The sequence below is a fragment of the Hydra viridissima genome, unplaced genomic scaffold (genome assembly GCF_058129835.1).
Source record: "Hydra viridissima isolate aposymbiotic clone 2 unplaced genomic scaffold, HvirCarnegie_v1 scaffold_10, whole genome shotgun sequence".
Taxonomy (NCBI): Eukaryota; Metazoa; Cnidaria; class Hydrozoa; order Anthoathecata; family Hydridae; genus Hydra; species Hydra viridissima.
Window position 1 is genome coordinate 4,707,580 of NW_028324309.1, and position 20,081 is coordinate 4,727,660.

General features: G+C 26.2%; 1 protein-coding gene across 5 annotated transcripts in view; it reads right to left on the bottom strand.

The window, feature by feature from the left end:
• LOC145192792 (E3 ubiquitin-protein ligase rnf213-alpha-like) overlaps positions 1-20,081 on the bottom strand; it is a 75,756-nt gene that overhangs the window by 19,528 nt on the left and 36,147 nt on the right. For 3 of the 5 annotated variants that reach the window (XM_090065716.1, XM_090065718.1, XM_090065717.1), the window contains 26 exons: positions 18,241-18,902; positions 17,742-17,839; positions 17,532-17,615; positions 15,682-15,785; positions 15,399-15,528; positions 14,973-15,165; positions 14,617-14,881; positions 14,351-14,497; positions 14,118-14,220; positions 13,804-13,996; positions 13,402-13,570; positions 13,242-13,327; positions 12,647-12,850; positions 12,364-12,483; positions 11,693-11,810; positions 11,348-11,586; positions 9,622-9,698; positions 7,498-7,631; positions 6,890-6,982; positions 5,232-5,330; positions 4,406-4,569; positions 2,538-2,760; positions 2,072-2,433; positions 1,537-1,695; positions 976-1,135; positions 450-692 (listed from right to left, as the gene is read on the bottom strand). In XM_090065716.1, the coding sequence (XP_089921842.1) occupies positions 450-692; positions 976-1,135; positions 1,537-1,695; positions 2,072-2,433; positions 2,538-2,760; positions 4,406-4,569; positions 5,232-5,330; positions 6,890-6,982; positions 7,498-7,631; positions 9,622-9,698; positions 11,348-11,586; positions 11,693-11,810; positions 12,364-12,483; positions 12,647-12,850; positions 13,242-13,327; positions 13,402-13,570; positions 13,804-13,996; positions 14,118-14,220; positions 14,351-14,497; positions 14,617-14,881; positions 14,973-15,165; positions 15,399-15,528; positions 15,682-15,785; positions 17,532-17,615; positions 17,742-17,839; positions 18,241-18,902 (4,629 nt within the window). Of the gene's footprint in view, positions 1-449; positions 693-975; positions 1,136-1,536; positions 1,696-2,071; positions 2,434-2,537; positions 2,761-3,636; positions 4,061-4,405; positions 4,570-5,231; positions 5,331-6,889; positions 6,983-7,497; positions 7,632-9,621; positions 9,699-11,347; positions 11,587-11,692; positions 11,811-12,363; positions 12,494-12,646; positions 12,851-13,241; positions 13,328-13,401; positions 13,571-13,803; positions 13,997-14,117; positions 14,221-14,350; positions 14,498-14,616; positions 14,882-14,972; positions 15,166-15,398; positions 15,529-15,681; positions 15,786-17,531; positions 17,616-17,741; positions 17,840-18,240; positions 18,903-20,081 lie in introns of those variants that run through there. The other 2 variants (XM_090065720.1, XM_090065719.1) reach the window with 2 other exon arrangements.

Consider the following 20,081-nt stretch of genomic DNA (forward strand, 5'->3'; position numbering starts at 1 on the left):
GTAATTGTGTTTAAATTAGCTAAAAAATATTCTTGTTTACAATTGAACTAAAGAAATGCAAACTATTTAATTAATATTAAATATATTAAAGTTTAATTTTTTTTTAATGTATTAAACTCAGTTACATATTTTAGAGCTGGATTTTTAGGAAAGTGGCTTTATTTTTAGGAAAAGTGACTTTATTAGCTATTGCTAAATTTAGAATAACACAAAAACAGAGAAATTGAGAAAAATTTACCAAATAATTTCTAAAATATTTTTTTAAATCACTGTTCAGAGCAGCCTAGTTTGAAGAAAAAAAGGAGAAATTTGTTAAGAATTTAAGGGTGAAGTCAAGCTGAAGTCAATCTTACATTTTTCAAACAACCTGAAGTTAATTTTACATTTTTCCAACAAAAAATTCAGTAGCCAAAAATTTTGAATTAAAAAAATATTTCATAAAAATAAACCTGAGTAAACTGCTGGTCCTTTGGAAAACTACTTCCAAAAAAGATGCAACTTTCTGGTATGTCATTATCTTTAGTGCAAAGAAGATGTTCAACCATTGGCAAAGCAGAATAATTCTCAGTCATTAGGAGTAGATAGCGAGAGCTCTTACAATCTTTCTTACTTTGGGAGTTTATAGAACATGGGCAGTGATTTTCAAGACTGTCAGCAATCATTTTCAACACTGATATATTTGATGCAGGACTCTGAGCCAATATAAAAGAAAATTTTTATAAACAGAATTTTTTGAGGATAAACTTTTAAAATTATTTTAACATGCAAAATACAAATAATTCTGAACTTTAGTTTAAAAAAAATTATCTTTTAACAATCCAAATAAATTCCTAACTAAATAGATCCCTAACCTTTACTGAATATATAAAATATATAAAATCTCTAACAATTACTGAATGAAGTGTAACATCTGAATAAAGTATAAAATCTCTAACAACTACTGAATATATGAAGTATATAAAGTAGACCTCTAACCTCTACTGAAGCAATTGCTTTAGGGAGATTAGATTTAAAAACCTTCCATGCATCAAAATCCTGAAGGCCACTAAAGTTCCTTCGAACTGCATTTTCAATATCTATGACTGTTGGAACAGATTGCAGCTTGCGAGTATAGCAAAACAATAACTTGATTAAACTAAAAAAAAACAGATTTAAATGAAACACTGTAAATTCTTTTGTTTAAAAACCATTAGAACATGTTTAAAGTGAGTTTGGTGAAGTAAAAAAAGAACTAGTTAACTTTAAAATGTAAACAGAAAATTTTATTAGAGATACCTTAAATTATTAATTAGTTGTTTATCAAGAAAATTCTTTTATTTAACTTTTATACTTAACTATTCATTCAATCTCAGTAATAATTTACTTTAATCTTTATGTTCCAGAAAATTATTCAACAAAGTACACTTTTATGAAAAAACTTTTATTTTTGGCTTATTTTAGCCTGACTAATATTTCCTTAGAATTCTTGTAAAACATTTTCCTAAATTTAATACATTTATCTTTTAGGTGCATTTTGTACCTGTAATTATACATTACCTATAAAAATCTCTCAAGCCAAAAAACTCTTCTTTTTTGAATTTAGTTAACGCATTCATTTTTTTTTGTTTATCATAAACTTCAAGATATCCTTTTGCCAATGGTTCAAATAAGGACTTAATTTTGTCTTGTACAAGTTCATCGCTGGAGCAAATTTCCCTAAAAAAAAAGGTTTACACTCCTAAACTGAAAAAAAAAAAAAAAAAAAACATCTAAGATTTGATGGGAAATTTTAAGTAAAAAGTTGTTTCTTCTGATTACAAAAGAGTCAAAAAACTGAAAAAGCTGCATTTTTCTGCACCATAAATGAAAGCCTTTTTTATTTTTTAAAGAAGACTTTTTTCAAATTTTTTTTTTTACAAAATGTTAATGACTTCTTTTTCTTTTTAGGCTAAATTAGACAAAAATAAAATACTGCTTAAAAAAAAAATATCATTTTTCATCTTTATTTATCATACCATTATGCTCAAGTAAAAGTTGAAAGCAAACCTTATTGTTGGTTATTTAAAACTTTTGACTGAAAAAAAAAAACTACCGAGCAGTTTCAACTAGTTGGGATAGTTCTAGTTGTCCTCGATACAACATTATCCCTCTATTCATTTTCGCTGGATCAAGAGACCAATTAGAAATCCCAATAAATCCCACTTTTTTGTCTTTATGCAATGAACCATCAAATGTAAGATGTTCAGAACCATCGGTACCATCTTCAAGTAAGGGATGAAGTGCTTTTAAAGGCATTTGCTGAGAATCTTCTGCAAGACCAATCTCATCTAAAACCACCACTGAGGTAAAAGTTTTTAAATCTTTGCCTTCTTGAAATCGACTTGATTGCTTAAAAGTGTTTATTATTCCTTCTGCAGTAGAAAGAGGACTGCACTGATAAGATGACATAAAAATCTGAAACAAAAAAATCTATAAATAAGTGCAATAAATTATTAAAAAAAAAAAAAATTTCAAAATTATAGCAAATAGGTAAAAAAAAAAAAAAAATTATAATAAACCTGTTTGAAATTTCTAAATAGCTCTGATTTTGACAAAGTTCCTTGCATGTTGTCTTGCACAATTGATTTTGCTAAAGACTTTGAACTTCCTGGTTTCCCAATAATAAATAAAGGAATGCATAGCTCAATACAAACTACCATCATGAAGACATTTTCACACAAAGCCTCATTTAGTGCTATATTATCCTCAAGCTCTACACCTTTTAGAAAATTCTTTTGGAGGCTAGATATGTAAATTATAAATATGTAAAGCATTATAAATATTCAAAGTACTATAATTTATTTATTACAATATACTATTGTACATGCCAAATACTAGATGTATAATAAATGTTAAGACAATGAAACTAGATAATTTTAAATAACTATTTTTAATCAAAATTACCTTTAAAAACAGGTGCTATTAAATATAACAACCCTTATCAAGCTCAAGATTCTTTAATTCTAAGCATGTTTAAAATTCTTTTGAAACATTTTTATAATTCATAAGCATGTTCATAAATTAATTGAGAATGCTCAAAAAAACCTAAAGTTTTAATACCCAAAGCTTTCCTTTGCAAAAGATGGGTTTAGAAAAATGCAAGTAAATTAAAATATTTTTTAAAATTAGCATTTTATATAATAATATTTAACTATTTTTTAATAGCAACACTTTAAAAATTTTATCTTCTTAAAAAAATTACTACTTGTTTAAGTAAATTATTTTGTTTGTTTGCAAATTCATTTTAAAGTTAATACGTAAAAACTGTTGTTATGAATAAAATTAGTGAGTGAGGTGACAAGTAAAAAATTTAAGTTATCTTTGGTCCTTTTAGTTAAAGTATCTTAGGTCCAGAGAAATTTTTTTTAATTAAGATAGTGCTAAAACATTATAATTAAAACACAGAAATTAAAAAGTTGCTAAGCTAAACTTGATTATTTAGATTATTTTTGTGCTTGGATATTGTACACATTGAAAAGGATTTTTTGCTTGATTACATTTTGTATCATTCAGCAGTTAATCTTAGATATTATCAAGCAAATATAAACTGTATTTGATTTTTCAAAAAACAAAACAAATGGTTATCACTTTTTTGTAAAATTCAGGGAAATAAGTTACCTCTTAAGCTTAGTAATCTTGTTCAACTTTTTAAATTAGAGATTTTTATTTCTAACTTTTGACTTGATGATCAAAAAGACTGATTTTTTGATAGTAAAACCCAAACAAGATTCAGCAAGATCTTATCGATAACGATTACATTTTAAATGAGTTAGTATAACTTGAATTACGATAAGCACATCTTGGCTGTGTTGAGTCTGCAGCTGTGAAACACCAAATCAAAATACTGCTGTTTCATTTTTGCTTTTTTTCAAGATTGCAAACTTACTGAGAAATAGATAAATACCAAAAAACAGCTCAGAGTGGTTTTTAGTGTAATCTCTTGTGTAATCTCTTTTAAAACCCCTTTAAAAACTTCTGCTGTAGTGTCAAAGCCCATTAAACTTTTTATTGGTCTCCCTTGTTTTAAAAAACATCTTCAAAGCTACAATAATAAATTTGAAAATAAAAAAATATATATATTTAGACAATATATATTTAGATATATTTATAAGTATTGCTGTATATCAATAGGACCAGGTATTTTGATTTACAAATGGTTTCAAAGTATTATCAACATATAAAATAAATTAGAACTATTGATAAGTTTGTCTGATAGACTGAATGATTAAATTGCTTAGCAACATCAAGTGGGCCATAATCCTTTAATTAAATGGTACTACTTTTATTATTGACCATATCATTTTAGTAATATTTTTTGCTGCTTTCAAAAGTTTTAAAACAAAAAGTGAAATATGTTATGAATTTAATTCAAAAATCTAATTCCTGCCTGATAACTTCTTCTTTCATTTGCATCCATCCTCTTTTTAACGAAAATGATCCAGTGAAATATTGAGATATGTACTTTCTATATGAATCCCTATCTTCCAGTTTTGCTATGTAGCAGACACTTAATGTATAGATTAATGTCAACTGCATTTTTTGATTCTCAGTCTAAACAATAAGTAAATAAAAATATTTTAAAAAATCCTACTTTGAAACAATTTATCTTTTATTTTTTATTTCCAATTCTATTTTTGCTTTTAGCTTTTATTCTAAACATCATGCTCAATTTTTTTTATCTCTTATTTAGTATCAAGTACAAACTAAAAAATAAAAAAACCTATTTTTGTTATATTTTTGTTATATGTTGCTGATTCTTAATAAAATGTTACATATTACATAAAATGTTGCTGATTCTTAATAAAATGTTACATATTACATAAAATGTTGCTGATTCTTAATAAAATGTTACAAATTACATAAAAATGTTGCTGATTCTTAATAAAATGTTACATATTACATAAAATGTTGCTGGTTCTTAATAAAATGTTACATATTACATAAAAATGTTGCTGATTCTTAATAAAATGTTACATATTACATAAAATGTTGCTGATTCTTAATAAAATGTTACATATTACATAAAAATGTTGCTGATTCTTAATAAAATGTTACAAATTGATAAGTTATTAAAGATGATTATGTAGAGTGCTAAACTCAGTTGGGAATAAAATTTAGTTAAGAGTAGTTTTGGATATTTTAAATTAAAACTGTATAATAATCTTAACATTAAAAAAATCTAAAGTAATTAAGTATATATATATAAGCTTTACCAGAATTTTCTCTTGTAAAACATCCATCTTATCATAAAACCATTCAATTGCTAATAATGACCTTTCCAAGTCTCTGAGGCTAACAAAGCTACACTCGTCCTGAAACAGAAATTTTCTTAAATGTCTTATAATATAATTTTTTTTGAAATGATTATCTAGATTTGATTTTATTTTCTTTTTTTTAAAAAAAAAAGCAATAAAATCAAATCTAAAAAATCATTTCTAGATTAAAAATGGCAAGAAACACCAATCACAGGACTACTTAATTTCAGATAAATTAGCATAATCATTAAAGTCAGCATTCAAGTGTAAAACTTAAAAAATAAAAAGTCTAATACCAAAATCAATTGTCTTAAAGTAGCAGACCAAATAATTCCATCACTCTTCAGAAAAGCTTGTAAATATTTGTTTAAGTAATTAACAGTGCTAAGCTCTCCTGTTCATACTTATGTTAAAACTCATACTGCATACCTTGTTCATACAAAAACTCATACTGTATACCTTGTTCATACAAAAACTCATACTGCATACCTTGTTCATACTTCATGCAAAAACTCTCCTGTTCATACTAATGCTAAAACACTCTTGTTCATACTTATGTTAAGCATAGATTACTGTTATAACTTAAATTGAGTTCATTAGCAAAATCTAATAAACTAATTCCCAACCATTAGAATACAGAGTGTGCCAAAAACTGTTATACAATATCAAAAAAAGAGTGAACATTTTTGTAAAATGAGTGAACTGCGTTACAACATGCAACAAAAGATCTAGACAATAAAACACAAATATTTGTTAAAATATTCAGTTTTAATCCAATGCCAATGAAAGAGAGGCTTTAATTTGCCTGCCCCAGCAAGAAGAGCTATTGACAATTTGTTCAACAAGTGGGAAACAGTAGTGCTATTGATGCGTCTAGATCTAGCTGACCTTTACCAAAATTGCTTCCTTGGGCTTCCAAACTTCAACTTTTTTTAGTTTGGAAGCCCAAGGAAGCAATTTTGAAGATTTAACATAATTGACAAAGTTTTATGTTTTCTGATGCTATAAATACAATTTATTACTTTATTATTGTTTTTTTTTAATTGTCATATTTCAATACAATTTGGATCAACCAACATGGTATGCATGTTTCTTATTGAAGTGTCTCTAAACAAGTAGTACTATATTTAATACAATCCAAGAAGAATATTAAATTTGTAAACAAGCCATGCAAAAATCGTTTTTTATTAAGAGCTTTCAGGAGAAGCTCTTATTGAAATATTAATACAATATTGTATAAATGGTTTATGGCATATAAATGGCATAACAATGAACTTACAATTTAGTTTAAAAGCTAAGGTGTTGTAATTAGTTTAAAATCAAAATATAGAAAAATGGTTAAACTTATTTTCATTTTTATTAGACAGGTTGGTTTGACTAGGGTGGATAATAACTAAACCTTTATCAATCTGAAATTATATAACTTTTAATAGAACTTTTTCAATTGCACATTGTTTGGTCTTGAGTTTAATTAATACCAATGGTGAGCAACTTTCAATAAAATTCTATTTCATAAATATATCAATAATTTTTAGGTAAAAAAAAAACAAAAAAAAATAAAAACAAAAAAATAAAGAACAAGCAAGACAAATACATGAAAAAACTTAAAAGAGAACCTTTTGTTGTCTCATATAAGCTTGTGATGCATTTAGTACCATCACTATTAAATCAAAAAATGAATCTTTATTTGGAATCTTTTTCTCTTTTACCTAAAAAATAATTAGTAATTGTTGGCCTTAGAAACTAGGATAAATAAACTTTTTACAGAAATTCTCAAATATATCAAGTCTAAATCTGATTGCTTATAACACAAATAAGTGCATAAAATTTTGTTTATTACAAACAACAGCTTTTAAATCTCAAACTAGAACTTATTTAATATAAAATTTAACAGCACAATTGTTCTCTTGCATTATGACCTAGTATTTACTATTTACTTAATTCCAATCACAAAAATAAATTCCTTTCATTTTTCTTCTCTCACAAGTTTCTAAGGTATATGAAATAAAATTTTCAAGACTGTTGATTGTATTTTTACAATGCAGACAATTACAGTTAAAAACAATAAAAAAAAATTATTTTATGCTTTTAGATGAAAAAAATATTAACAACAAAAAATGCACAAAGGTTTGCATAAAACATGCAACTTCTGAACCTATTACATTCTTTTTTTTTCTTGTGGCTTTTTCATTTCTCTTTATAAATAACCATGAAAAACTCTTACATAACGCAGCACAATTAATCTTGCATACAATTTTTCAGTTTCTGCATTTAATTGACCAAAATCCCAAACAAAAGGAATCATGCTTTTAGGCAAAGGATGCACACGATAAACTAATTGTCTTAATGGAATATCACCTATGAATCACACAAAAATTTTTAGACAAAATTCATTCATAACCATTGAAAATAAATTGAATAGAAAAAATTTTATTAACAAATATAATTTAAAATAAGTCTAAAAACTTAGTTCAACCATAAACTTTTTAACTTGCTTCATGAAACTTGTTGTTTATAGTATAGCTAATTAAAGCTAGGCTCACTAAGTAATATCTACAATATATTATTGCAAACATTTTGTGTGTGTTTAAGCATACGTATGTTTGTGTGTTTTTATACATACATACATACATACATACATACATACATACATACATACATACATACATACATACATACATACATACATACATACATACATACATACATACATACATACATACATACATACATACATACATATATATATATATATTTATATATATATATATATACTTATTTATATATATATATATATACAGGGGTTGAACAAAATAAAAAGAACACCATCTTAAAAAAAGCAAAATTTTCAAATGTCTATAAAATCTTTATAATTAAGAATGTTTTGAGGCTTATTAATTTATCTTTCATGTACTTTATCATGTTGTTCGAAAATCTATACTTATTTTCAGGTACCATCAGAAGCAAAAAAAAAATTAACATGATGATGGACTTGTCAGATTTCAAAAGGGGATGAATTGTTGGCGTTTGTATGGCAGGTGCTAGTGTTACAGAAACGGTAGAATTGTTTGAAGTTTCAAGTTCAGACATAACTGTCGAGACAGCATGTCTGGACTTAAACAGAAGGGGAAAACATCTTCTATGCAAAACTCAGAAAGGCAAAGTTTTCAGAAAGGGACCATCTGACACAAATACGTATTGTGGAATCATTGGACTATAGCTCCTAAAAATGCAGCAGAAATCAATGACCATTTTGAAAACCTAGTGTTTACCAAAACTGTATACCATGAGTTACATAAAGCTGGTTTTCGCAGAAGAGCTGCAATAAAAAAAAACCTTTGGTTTTAAAGACAAACATTTTAAAGTGTCTGGAGTGAGGCAAAAAGCTTCAAAATTGGTAGTTGGAGCAATGGAAGAATTGTCCTTTAGCTTATTTTCTACCACTGGGCATGTATATGTGTGGGTACAATCAAAAGAGACATATAACTAAAATTGTCTTTTTCCAACTGTTAGCCATGGAGGAGAATCTATGATGAGTTGGATGGATATAGCATGGAAATCAGCAAGTCCAATAGTTTCTCTTGTTGGTAGGATAAAAAACCAAGATTATTTAAATATTTTATCAGACCATGTTCATCCTATGGTCTTCATACTGTTTCTAGAGGGAAATGCAACTTTTCAAGATGATAATGCTCCAATTCCTGAGGAAGTTCAAGAACTTATCTGGCTTCCAGTCTCCTTACCTAGTATAGTTAAAAATTTATGATACATTTTAGAAAAAAAAAAAAGAAAGAAATTTCCTTCTCCAATGTCACTATATGAACTAAGAGCTGTTTTATTGGAAGAATGTATAAAAATTCCCTTGGAAACAATTCAACACTAGTATGAAAGTATACTGAGGAGATTTAAGCTGTAATTGCTATTAATGGCAGACCAACACTTTATTAAAATTTATTTATTGAAGATTTTAAGCTGTTCCTATTATTTTATCCAACCCTTGTATGTATCTTTATGCAGTTTTTGTGTTCATGCATATAATGTGTGCAGTTTTATTGGGTAATTAATTAGCTACAACAATAAGTCTAATCTAACCAAAGACATTATTATAGTTTTTTGATAAATTCTATGGTATTGTAGTTTTGCTAATTTGTCTGAAAATATTTTGTCTAATTTTCTAAAATTTTCTAACTTTCAAAACTTATTTCAATATTAGAATATTTTAAAACCAATTTAGCTACAGATTAACTACAATCTTGAAAATTTTGAAAACTGCTGCTTATACTTTAAGCTAAATTGAAACCATTTAGTCTTAATGAAACTTTTCAATTATAATTGGTTTGAAACATACCTATTTTTTCATAATCAGATTTAACATGGTATCCCAATCCAGCAGACTCCAACTTTTTTATCATTTCTGATGAATGTCTTTAAAGAGAATAAAAGTAGTAGCATACATAATAATAGCAAATAGGTATTTTAAGGTGGGCTAAGAAAAACCCTCTTGAAAACTAGGAAATGGCAGGGTGTGCAATAATTGCTCCATGACCTTGTTAATTATTAGACAAAATAATTTGAATTTTGGAAGCCATCATGTGGCGCCCCAGGCCACCCCAACTTTGTGACTGCCAAATGGCTCAATTGAAGTAAAAATGGTATACAGTTCAGGGATTGAGAACCTGCAGCTCTCTGAACTTTATTATGTGACTCTTGGGTATTCTACTGAAATAATTTCATTATACAGCTCTAATAACAAATACAGCTCATAATATTTTTCCATAACAGGTTTGTTTAAAAATGTTCATAAGAGTAACACTTGTTTGTGATGTCATAAGAGTGACACTTGTTTGATTTACTAATGAAGCAGATCTGCAACTATTTGATATTACAACCTGCAAAAGTATCAAGTTGCAAATGCAGACTTCAGCATAAGATGCCATCTGCAGAGAGAAGCTTCTTTTGTTTTACAACAAAAATGCCAAAGAATTGATGATTTCATCAAAAAACATAAAAATGAATCAAAATTGAAGAGCAGGTAATAGTGTAAAATTGAAGAGCAGGTGATAGAGTAAATATTTTGGTAACATCTGATGAAAAAGACTAAAGAATGAATCGATCCAAATTTCAGTGTACCAATGTCAGTAAAGTATTGAATACTGATAACAAGCAGCACAAGAAACAAATATGACTAGAACTACTAAATGTAGCTAAAATGTACAACATATAAAGTTTGAGGATGTTGTGCAGCAGTGATTGTCAGTGCAAGATTGCAAGACATGGGTCTTATACACAAGAGGGACACCTCAATCATAATAGATAAGAATAAATTTGGCAGAAACTTGCAAAATTGCTAAAAACTGATTATATTTCAAAATTGCTGGGCCACCAAAAGATTTATGGACTCTACTTTTTTATTTTCATTAATACCACCATGGAGCAACTATTTTACCCCTTGCCAGTTATAGATTTGCATGTTTATTTTTTTAGTATACTTTCAGCCCACCTTAAGAAACATATACAACGATACCTCTAAACAGGTAATCCAAATGTTTTTTAATTTTAAAGCAACTATTATATAGGTCATTTTATATTATTGTTTTAAGCCAGATTAGATTAAAAATAAATGTAAAATAAAGTTATTGAGTTTTATTTTTTTAATCTTCATCTCTATAAAAGCTACAAATAAAAAGAGAAGTAACAAGTTTTAACAGTTAAAAAAATTTCTTTTAAGTAAAAACCAGTTGATACTAATCAATAATAATTGATGTAATAATTGATACTAATAAAACGGATTGAACTGGTTGATACTAATTGATAATAATTGAGTTAATTGATTTATAAAGATAATGGGTATAATAATGACAATAACAAAAATAATGGTTTTCACAAAGTTGAAAAAAAAAATTTTTTTGAAACAACTTTAAGTATTTAACTACCATATTTTTAACATTTTAAGTTAAAAATTTAAATTAGATACTAAAGTTTAAGTTAATTTAAGTTAAAAACTTAACACCAGTTTAAAAAATAGTTTTAGTACAAAAAAAAAAAAAAAAAAATACCATTAAACCTTTTCTTACTTTTTGTAAGGGTTGCAGGCTGCAATTATTTCAAGACCACATTCTTCCAACCCTAATGGTTTACCATCAGCTCTTTTATCCACCATAATTTCTTTGATTAGTCCAATAGCCTCAGAGGTATTTGCTTCATCAAAAAATAATACTGATCTTACATGGTATTTTGTATAATTTGCCAATGCACAGATTTTAGCTTGTTCAGTTCTTGCTAGAATGTCTTTATGAGTCACACCTCCATGCACCTATAAAAAATTTTTGCATGGAAAAACAAATGACATAAACATTGAATTACATACATTAAAGCAGTAACAAAATAAAATAAAAAAATAATCAAAAGTATTTATATACCTTAACAAGTAACATATTTTTTGCTTTTGATCTTCCAGCTTGAAGAGCACACATGAATTTTATTAACTTTGTTTTACCACAGCCAGTTTCACCCATCATTATAACAGGGATATTACATCTGAAATAAGCACAAATATTAAACAAATTCGTTTGGTTTAGATTTTATTAGTTTTTAACAAGCTTTAACTTTTTTAGTTTTTAGTTTTATACTGAACTGGTTATAATATCATTATTAATATATATTTAAAATAATGTCAGTTTTATTTCTTTAAACAACAATTTTATGTTAAAGCTAAAAAAATCAATATTTTCTGCATTTCAGTAAATTTTAAAGTGTTAGAAATAAGCACTTTTGTGAAAGTTGCACCTTTCATAATTTAACCTGTTACAATAGAAGGATCCAAAATTAAAATACACGGGTTACAAGAGGTAACTCTTTGGGAGACAAAAGTATAACAGATCTAGTGATTTAGAGTGCCTTTTGAAATAAAACCATTTTTTATCAAAAGTTTCTTTTTTAAAGATTTAATACAATCAAATAAAATGGCAATAATTGCCATTCCACAAAGAAGATTTTTTTTCATTTCATCAAAGAAAACCAAATAATAAAAAGAATTAGAAGTTAAAGAACCAGTATGTGAACATAAAAATTGCTTCATAAAAAACTATACCTTAATCTCATGTGAATGGCTAAAATTTTCTTCATGTTGTCTACTGATAGCTCATATGAAGGATCTGGATCAAAGACATTTATCCCCATGATTTGACAAAGTATTTCAAGTTTTTGCTTCCTAATTCAAACTAAAACTGCAATAATTCAAATTAAAACTACAATAATTCAAATTAAAACTACAATAAGACTGAAGAAAGATCCAATTTGGTTTTACTTTTTTTATCCATTTCTTAAAAAAAAGAAAGAAAAGAAAAGAAAAACAAGACCAATTTGTTAAATACCTATCCAATTCATTGTAGTTCATATTTAAGCTTCCATACCCATGCATCTGACGGCTGATATCATCATAAAGATCTTTTGGCATGAAACCTTTCTTAATTATAATTTTTTTCTCAGTATCAATTAAATTGCCAAACTGATCAACATTAAATCCAAAAAATGTCATAGTTTCATGATCTTGATTGAAAAATATATAGGGGTGCAAGCTGAAAAAAGTTTCATTAAAAAATTAAGAATGTTGGTGTTTTTAATGTAGCAAGATTCAACACAACAAAAACTTGAGTTTTTCTTGTGTTAAATGCTTGCCACATTTAAAACACCAACATTCTAAGTTTACAAACATTTCCACAACAACAGCTGTTAAATAATAGCGTACACATCGCCATAAGTAACTTTAATTTAGACTTAATGTCTTGCCTTTTAATGTAATTAACTTATGAAATATATTTAAAAAAAAACACCTCTTTGAATCAGAAAGTATAAAACCAACAATGAAAATTAAAAAAAAAGTAAAAATCTTGGAAATATTTGAAAAATACTGTAACATTCTTTGATCATCATCAGATCAATTACTAAGAGGAGAAATCATAAATAAACCTGTGCTCCCATTGTCTCTTCAGTTGGATCATGTACTGATTGCCTCCTTTATATGTTTCAGTTGATAAAGAACAAGTTGAAAAATCCTTCAGAAAAAGTAAAACTAATGTTGTAATATTTATTGGAAATAGAATATTAAATAACTCAGTAACTTTTCTACCTGAGCCATTTCAAGGAGGAACTTAACAACAAACATTTTGAACCCTCTCAAGTCATTAACACAAAGAACACTGGTAAAAGAACATCTTTCATAATCCATAAGTTGCGAATTGAAAAAATGTGTAAAGTTTCTTAATTCACTCCAAGATGGTCTATCCACACCGCAGTATCTAAGCATTTTAAATAAAAAGTTTAAGTCTAACAGAAGCATTTTAAATACTTAATTATTATTAACATTTACTTAATTCTGACTAATAGCTAGTTATTACTTAATTTTAAATGCAAAGATTATTCCAATTACAACCCTACATCAATGCACAATATAGTTTATTAAAACAAAAATAGTTAAAACTTCGAACAGCAAAAATAACAAAAACAAGGTGTATAGTGATTGTACACTTGCTTTAGTAAAATATCTAAACAATTGTTGAACTTCATTGTTTTGCATGAGTCTTTGTAAACAAAATTATTGAATGAATCAGTTGATTTCTGGTTATTGGGTAATAATTTATCATACAAATTCAAGTAATAAGAAACACGCTGTATGGTTGGTTTTTTATACTCTTCATAATTACTCCAACCATTGTTAGGGAAATCTAAAAGAAATATAAAAATATATCAATAGTAACATAAATATTATTTATTCAATATAAAAATTAGTAGTAAAAATCTTTTTCATAAAATGTCATTTATTGGCAATGGAAGAAAATTTTATACCTTGATTATTACCAGATTTTAAATCATAAGGAGAAAAACACAAAACAAAAGGAAGCATATCAATCATTACTCCAAAACTTTTCAAAGACTGTTTCCTGTAATCCTAGATAATAAGAAACAGCTTTTCTTTTTGTAAAAACAGATATGGGGTAAGTTTTTAACAGAATATAAAACAAAATTCTTTTGCAAAAATCTGACCATGCATGTAGGACTTAAAAAACACTTTAAACTACCTTAACTGACTCCACCCCAATTTCTTTATTTGTTATTTCAATTATACATGTATCATTATGATCCAGCCTCCAAACCTTTCCATTATTAGTCTTTAAAGTTCCCAGGATTATTATGTTAAAAAGGAATAAATCCAATCCATCTCTCAGCTAAAATTTCAGTAAGTTAATATAAAAGAAAAAAAATACTGCTCTACCTCAAAGAAAAAATGCCACAATTCTTTAAAATGTGTTTTAAGACAAAATTAAAGAAAAAAAATTTCTGTCACCATTGGGTTTATATCAAAGTGATAAAGTCTTGGAAATCTTGCATCTGGCATTTCATCAAACTCCATTAATGCCTCTACAATACTATTTACATTTACAGTTGTTCCATGGACTGGTATTGTTATTACATGATTTTTGTTTTTACTTTGAAGAATACTTTTACTATAACAATTATTCAGGTGAGTAGAAAGGTGTGCACCACATGTTTTAACAAAAAGAGATTTACCCATCCCACTTTCATTTGACTTCACCACCAGCACTTTGTATCTGTTTAGAAAATACAATGCATTGCTCTCTAAATTGAATTATCATACCCTTAGTGCCAAATTTTTAAAAATTTTTTAAAAACCAATCTTACATTAACTCATTGAATTTAATGCCAGCATTTTTATCTTCTAACTTTTGCTGCAGATTTATAGCAATTTTTTCATGAATTACATCTTTATTTATACTGTGTGGCATTTTCAACTTGCAATGATTAAGAGCGGTTACTAGATATGAGTTATTTTGATGTTCAATACTGCAGACAATAACAAGAGTACTCATGTTTCCTGTAAAAAGTTTCAATAAAAAAACTTGTCAAAAATTTAAGTGATTAACAATTCCTGTTAGAAAATATTTAAAAACTGAATGCTGAGCTGATACTTTTTATTTATTACTTATATAATAGCAAATATTTTTTATGATATCTTTTCATTTAAGTGGCTTGAACAAGCCATCTTTTAATTTTTAGAAATGCAATAAGTTTTTATATAAAAGTATCTTTAAATGTAGAAATGTATACTTGACTTCATCATTCTTTGTAAAAAAGAGAAGGTTTTTGCATATGTTTCATACTGCATTGAACGGTCATATAAAACTAAGCAATATAAACCATCTGCATTTTGCGATGCACGCAGAATCAATAACTCAATCTAATTAAAAAAAGAAAAAAAAATATTCAAAAATCAAACAGAATAGAGATTTGACTAAAAATAAGAATAATAAGATAAACAAAGTTTTAATAATCTTTTTGGCTCAAAGTCAAACAAAAGTCTTTTGGATTCAGGTAATAGATTTTTTTTTACCTCTTCAGAAGACACAGAATCATCACAAAGCAAAACCTCTTCTGAACTTGGTAAAGATCCATTGCAATGAAGATACATTTCAAGAACTACATATATTACATCATCTAATAAAAAAAGTAATTCAGAAAATTAAAATCTTCCATTGTTTTGCTTATGTTTACAATCTTAACATTTACATCTTACACTTTACGTTTTTTATATCTTTCAGGTAAATTTTAAAAAATATTTTTCAGGTAAATATTTTTTAAAAGTTATTTACTTCAACTGATGTTGTCTTAGTATTTAATTAACATATTTTAGGAGCCCTGATTAGTGACTTATTAACACATCAAAAATAAAAGAATCACAAACTAAAATTTTACAAAAGTTAAAAAGTATATAACCTTGCTAATCTTGCTCCAGAGGGTTCACAAACTATTGTTTGACCCAAATATTGTGGGTCATAAAACTATTATGTTAAATCAAACAAACACTATTATAAAACTAATTTAAAACAAATATTTAAATCATTTTTTAAAGCTTTATTTCTATAAGAAAAAAAAAATCAAACCAAATTTGAAATTTTTTCACATGCCAAATTAAAAAACAAAGAAATTTGACTGTTTAACTTGTCATACTTAAAGAAAAAAAAAAAAACTGTGCTTGCATATAATATGTAAGCTTTTAAAAAAGCATGATCAATCTCATTTTTTAATATTTTACACAATTTAATTTGACAAATCATGTCCACTTTGAGTTCTGGGTAAAGAGTGTACACCAAAACCACTGCTTACAGGTTACACTTAAGAAATACAATAATCACTGTTACACTCAAGTAAAAAGAGAGAATTTAATTGCAAAGAGGAAAAGTTAGATTGCACATATTGCTTGTCGTTTAATAATGGGAATCAGTTTCTAAGCCTTTGATCGTTTTTTATCATGTTCATAATGGCAAGATATTGTTTGTAACATTTTTTAGCTGATCAATATTTAATAAGGTAATCAATATTTTGTTTTAAAATGTCTAAAATGTCTTTCTGCGATAAAAAAACTCCTGTGATTTTGATCTTTTTTAATCTTTAAAAAAAAAAATTTTTTAAATGTTACCTATCCTAAAGTAATTTCTTAAAATTTTAAACATTTAATGAAAGAATTCCATCATAAGTTAAAATAAATAAAATTGATCTTTTTTTTATTAATGATATATTTTGTCTATTTTAACTTATGATGGAATTCTTTTTATTAAATTATTTAATTTTGCAAATTTGTTTAAAAAAATTTATTTATTGAAAAGTCATTTAAAAAAACAACAAAAAACTAAATAAACAAGTTATTTATTGTTGACTTTCGTTGTAAAAAAAAATTTTTTTGATTTTTAAACCATTTTCAAATGATTTTTAAGAGATTTTTCAAAGTATCATATATTTTAAGAATTTAGTTTTATGATTTTAGCCTAAGGGTATAAGCCTGTGAGTATTTGTAACATATTTGTCATGTATATATGTGTTTGTTTAGTGAGTTAATAGCTTGATCAAGTCTTACAACCAATAAAATCATTAAAAATAAACATGAAAGTAACTTAAGTGTTTTAATGCTTTTTTCACTTGATGGTGCATGTAGTTATTTACTGACAGCATTTTATCTGAATTTATCTTTCTAATTCATAATTCTATTTTCAAAAAACCTTTTAAAAAGAGAAAAAATAAGTAATTGAAGGTAGGACAAATAGCCTGGGGATTAAGATAATTTATGCTGCATTTTAAACTCAATAAAAAAAAATATTTTTTTTCTTTTCTTAAAACATGTATTTAAGTTCAAAATTACTTTTAGTAACCTGATTAAATGTTTTTTTTACTAAAGAATTAAATTACCCTGTGACACAATGAACAAACTAGGCTTGTCCTCATTTGTATACTTTGGCTTAATTCGGTGGGAGTGCTTGAAACCTACCAATACTAAAAGAAAAAAAAAACACAATTTATGCTTATAAAAGTCTTTCACAAGCAAAGTATTTTACTTAATAAACAACTTTATTAGTTTTGCTGGTAAAAAAAGCACTTAGTTTCAATTGAATTAAAAACCTGTATACTCTTCCAAAAATTTTCCCAAGTCAGTGAGTGATGAAAATGCTGTTCCCTCCACTGTACTTTTGTGTTGGGGTGTTTGAAAATCTTCTGAACTTTATGCAAAGCAAGAGTAAAGTATTAGTTTAGCACTTAATATATTTAATTTAGTATATATTTTGAATAATTTTTATAAACAAAAGACAAAAATAATTATTTTGAATAATTCAAAAAATTTGTTTAAAATATTTTTTAAATTGAGATTAAAACTACTAAAGAATTTCTTCTTATTGTGATAAACAGAAATTCTCATCTTATGTAAAATTCTAATATATTTAATATCGATGGTTAACTATCAATTACTCTTACCCTATATAACCAAATTTTATAAATTTCTGCATTCTTATCTTATTTTTGTGAATCACTAGGGATTGCTAATTAACCATCAATATGACTCTTTAATATAGAACCTAAAAATGAAAAATAAAATTATAATGTATATAGTATATCAACCTACTACTGAACCTGTTTATGTTTTTTACGTGCTTCACTTTCCCATTCATATACTTCATCATTTTGTAAATCTTGTTCATTGCACCAGGCAACAGCATTTGCTTGTTTAAATGGAAAACATTTAACAATTGCAGCCCATGCCAAGCTCTCCATAATATCATATTTTTCTTGCAAATCATCAACAAACTTTTCTATTTCCGCCGATGTGTATTTATCAAAGTTAGATGAACTTTCTGCTGTTTTCCATTCCTGCTTTTTTTCATTATTTTTACCAAATGAATGAGAGTATGTAATTGCCTCATTGATTTCCGTTAAGCTTATTTTATTGCTGAAAGATCTCAGTAATGTGTAAAATTGTGTAGGAAGACTTTTCCAATTATTGTTGTCATTTTTTAACAAAAAAAGTTTTTCTAGTAGAAAAAGAGATTGTTTAACAGTAAAATGGTTTACTAATGGACTTCTGTTGCGAATATTGATTAATTCATCTTTCCATTCAGCTAGTTTATTCTCAAAATTTTCACATTCTAATTTCAAATCACTTATTCTTTCATCTTTTTTTGATTCAAATTTGCAACTAAAGTTTCTCTTCCAGTCTTTGAACCTAATATCACCAGCTTCCCAAAGCATCAGGTATGCATGAGCTAACCTAGTTATTACTTCAACAACCTAAAAAAAGGTTGCATAATTTATATTTGACTCATTGTTTATGAGACAATAAGTCCAAAATGATTGTTTAGCTAATTAAACATAAAATTATAAAAATTTTCTTTTAAAAGAATAACTTTTATTTATTACAATCATTTAAAATTCACTAATGTAATATATGCTGCAACATTTTTATTATGAGAATTTCAGAGAGACTATATACCTAATAGAAAAGCATGTCATACAGAGAACTAACAAAAATTATGCAGATAAGCCACCTGAATTATGAATTACCAAAATAATGAAACTAAAAAATGTCCTATGTACCCTGAGTTGCACAGTATGCAATGAAATGTAATGAAAAATAATGAATTTTTACATTTTAACATTAAAAATAATATGCATCATTAACAATCATTACTTTATTTATTCAGCTTAAAGCTTTGATTTTCAAATTTCTGTATTGTTTTTAATTCTTTTTAAAAAAGTTAATAGTAGCCAGTAAAGTTAATGTATTTCTTTGGAAACTTTACAAATTTGAAATAAAAACAATTTTTCAATAGTTTTACACTTTAATCAATTAGTAATAATTTAATTTAAGCCTAATTGTAAATGGCAATATTATATACTTTCACAAGATTCAAATTTCAGAAGATTCAGAAAAAAAAGGTTTATCAAATGCATTTCTTCAAAATCCGTTTGATAAATTTTTTTGTCGATAATTGAATTGCATTGAAAAAATTATGGAAAATGGTAGAAATGTAGTTTTCTTGTATTAACTAATGGAACAATTAATGACTGTTAACTAAAAAGTTTTCTAAGTTTAATTTTATAATGGTGCTTCAATACTTTTTTTTCGGATTATGAACAAGTATAAATTGAATGTGAAAAGTTAATAGGGAAAAATTTTATCTATGAAAGAGATGTAGAAATGCTGTGTTTGCTGCAAGAAAATAATATTTAAAATTTGAATAAAAAATATTGATGGCTAACAAATCTTTATCACAAAATGCATATTAAAAATGTCCCATATCAAAAAAAATGTTACTTTACAAGAAAAATGTAAAACTTTTGAAAAATATTTCACTCTTTGGTACTTTTCAGAACATTTCATTTAAAATATGAAAATTAAATAGAAGTTAATTCTTTTTTTTTTTTTTTTTTTTAGAAAAAATGGGGAAAACATCTATTTCAGAAAAA